This window comes from Ambystoma mexicanum, chromosome 13 (genome assembly GCF_040938575.1).
Source record: "Ambystoma mexicanum isolate Mex_15411 chromosome 13, UKY_AmexF1_1, whole genome shotgun sequence".
Lineage (NCBI taxonomy): Eukaryota > Metazoa > Chordata > Amphibia > Caudata > Ambystomatidae > Ambystoma > Ambystoma mexicanum.
The window spans coordinates 480,480,913-480,483,153 of record NC_090938.1 but is presented as its reverse complement, the minus strand read 5'-3'; the positions used below and the strand labels follow the sequence as shown (position 1 = coordinate 480,483,153).

Below are 2,241 nucleotides of genomic sequence, written 5' to 3'. Positions count from 1 at the left end.
AGCAGGTCTGGCGGTGCTCTCCTGTATGGACATGAGAAGGTGGGCAAGATCACCACGGTATGTGTCATGCTGCACAATATGTGTATCAGACGGAATGTACCACTGCCCCCTGAGGTTGAAATGGAAGCACCTGATGAGGATGATGATATTGATGAGGACGGAGGTGAAGGGGATGCAGGTCTTGCAAGAGGGGATGGGCAGGAGGGACGTGCTGTGAGACAGCATCTGATCAACCAAATATTCTGAGGAACATGTTTAAGTACTGTCACATGGATATGGGTATCAATGCACTGGTGTATGTTTGGGAGCACGCAATGGACCCTGTCGCCAATAAAGTACACATACACAATGAAGATGTCCAAGCCTGTGTTTTGATCATAAACCAGTGTATTGAGAAACAGAAAGGTGTAGAAGTGCAAGTAACAAAACATCCCACCACCCTACCCCCCACCCCCCACAACAGACCCATAACACCCTACCCCCCACCCCCACAACAGACCCATAACACCCTACCCCCCACCAACAGTCCCTCATGTGTCTGGCATGTTTGCCCTGGCCAATGCAGACAGAGTATTCTCCATTGGCACCCTATTTGCCATTGTCTTTGGTATCATCTTGGGGACGGTCAGTCGTGCGCCTGGTGGTGCGTGTAGAACGCCGGAGGGGGCTTGTCTGTCTCGACCCCGAAGATGATGATGGGGCAGACTGGGCTGGCTGTGAAAAGTGGCGGTCCATGGTGTCGGCCATGCGAACAAGGACCTCCCTGAGCATCGCTATCTCGTTGCATAGCCTGTAGGTGTTTGCATCCATTCTCTCAGTGGAGTGCCTCACCGTCTCCACAATCTTCTCCCTGAGTCGGGCAGCCTCCTCGACATGCTGGCCAACCAGCACAGTCAGCTCATGTTGTCGCTCCAGGATGGTGGCCAGTTGGGGTGCAGTGCTGGGTGACCGTGCACTGGATGCTGTGCCCTCTGATGCACCCACTGCAGCAGGTGAAAACATGGGGGACATAATTGCTGGGTAGTTGTCCTCAACAGTCACATCAGACCCAGGGGTCTGGGTTGGGGCTGGCTCTGGGATTCTAGGGGGGCTTGGGGTGTGCATCACCATAGGCTCCACTAGGGTGTCCTCCGGATCGGATAGAGGGGCAGTGGCGGCTGCCTCACCAGCGGAGCTAGCCGCAGCTGATGGTGGGCCCTCGGTGGCAGGCATTGGTGCAAGTGGGTTCTCCACCGGTGGTGGGGCTGCAGTTTCTGGTGCAGCTACTATTGCCCTGGCAGTGGCACTGTGGCGATGTTTTCTGCTCGTCAGGTGTGGCCTTCCCCCCTTGCCCCTGGATGTTGTTGGGGTTTCCTCCGGCTCCTGTGCCCTTGGCCTCTTGCACGTAGCTGGTGCCTGGGATGCATCAGTGGCATCCTCACCATCTGTATGTGAGCCTGTCAGGGACGAGAAGGGGGATGGCATTGGTTGTGTTTCAATTTACTTAATGCAGATTACGTTAATGATGCAGTTGTGGCCATTGGGACTTAGTAGTTGTGGATGCAGGTGATGTGCCAGTTCAGTGCCTCATCCATGCATAGTTGTGTTTGGAACTTGTCTCTGGTGATGTGTGCATGTGTGTGTGTTTGGGTCTGAGACTGACTTGGTGAGGGATGGATGCATGTGTGGATGTGTGTCCATGCATGAGAGGAGTCTATGCTCACATATGGGGGGGACAGTACATTCACATCGCATCCTGTCATGTGTACACTCACCTCCATCTGAAGTGGTACCCACGCCGAACTCCATGCTGCCCACTCCTTCATTGGATTCAACGGCAATCGGGTTGGAACATGTCTCCTCCCATTCCTTCATTCGGATAGGTGAACCATCTCCACCGGCACTGGCAATGCGATGGTTTTCAGCCAGGATGCCCCTCACCCGCAGTCTGAGGTCGTCCCACCTCTTCCTGCATTCGCGCACAGTGCGCGTGCTGGTGCCCACAGCACTGACTTTGACAGCTACCTCCTCCCAGATGGCTTTTTTTTCAATAAGGTTGGCCGGCGCATGTCATTAGCAAACACTACCTCGGCATTCTCAGCCAGGGTCTGTGTTAGCATGTTCAGTTCCTCTGGCGTATATTTCTCCTTGCGCTGCCTGTCGGAGGTTTTTTTAGTGCCTTGGGCATGATGCAGGTGTCCCAGATGGTTTTGCACTGCTCACAACTCGAAACAGGTCCTGGGGGCAGAGGATGGCAATGGA

General features: G+C 54.4%; 1 protein-coding gene across 1 annotated transcript; it reads right to left on the bottom strand.

The window, feature by feature from the left end:
* Positions 1-518: 518 nt before the first annotated feature.
* On the bottom strand, positions 519-2,039 carry LOC138521355 (uncharacterized). Its single transcript, XM_069634126.1, has 2 exons — positions 1,755-2,039; positions 519-1,436 (listed from the first exon to the last, which is right to left on the bottom strand). Exons 1-2 carry the CDS (start codon positions 1,852-1,854, stop codon positions 589-591), a joined length of 948 nt encoding a protein of 315 aa, XP_069490227.1. The 5' UTR covers positions 1,855-2,039; the 3' UTR covers positions 519-588.
* Between the last annotated feature and the right edge of the window lie 202 nt (positions 2,040-2,241).

Excerpts from the sequence above, each read along its gene's own strand:
- LOC138521355 (XM_069634126.1), bottom strand. The coding sequence starts at position 1,854 with ATGAAGGAATGGGAGGAGACATGTTCCAACCCGATTGCCGTTGAATCC. Across the intron at positions 1,437-1,754 it reads GGGTACCACTTCAGATGGAG|GCTCACATACAGATGGTGAG; the intron begins GTGAGTGTACAC and ends CGTCCCTGACAG.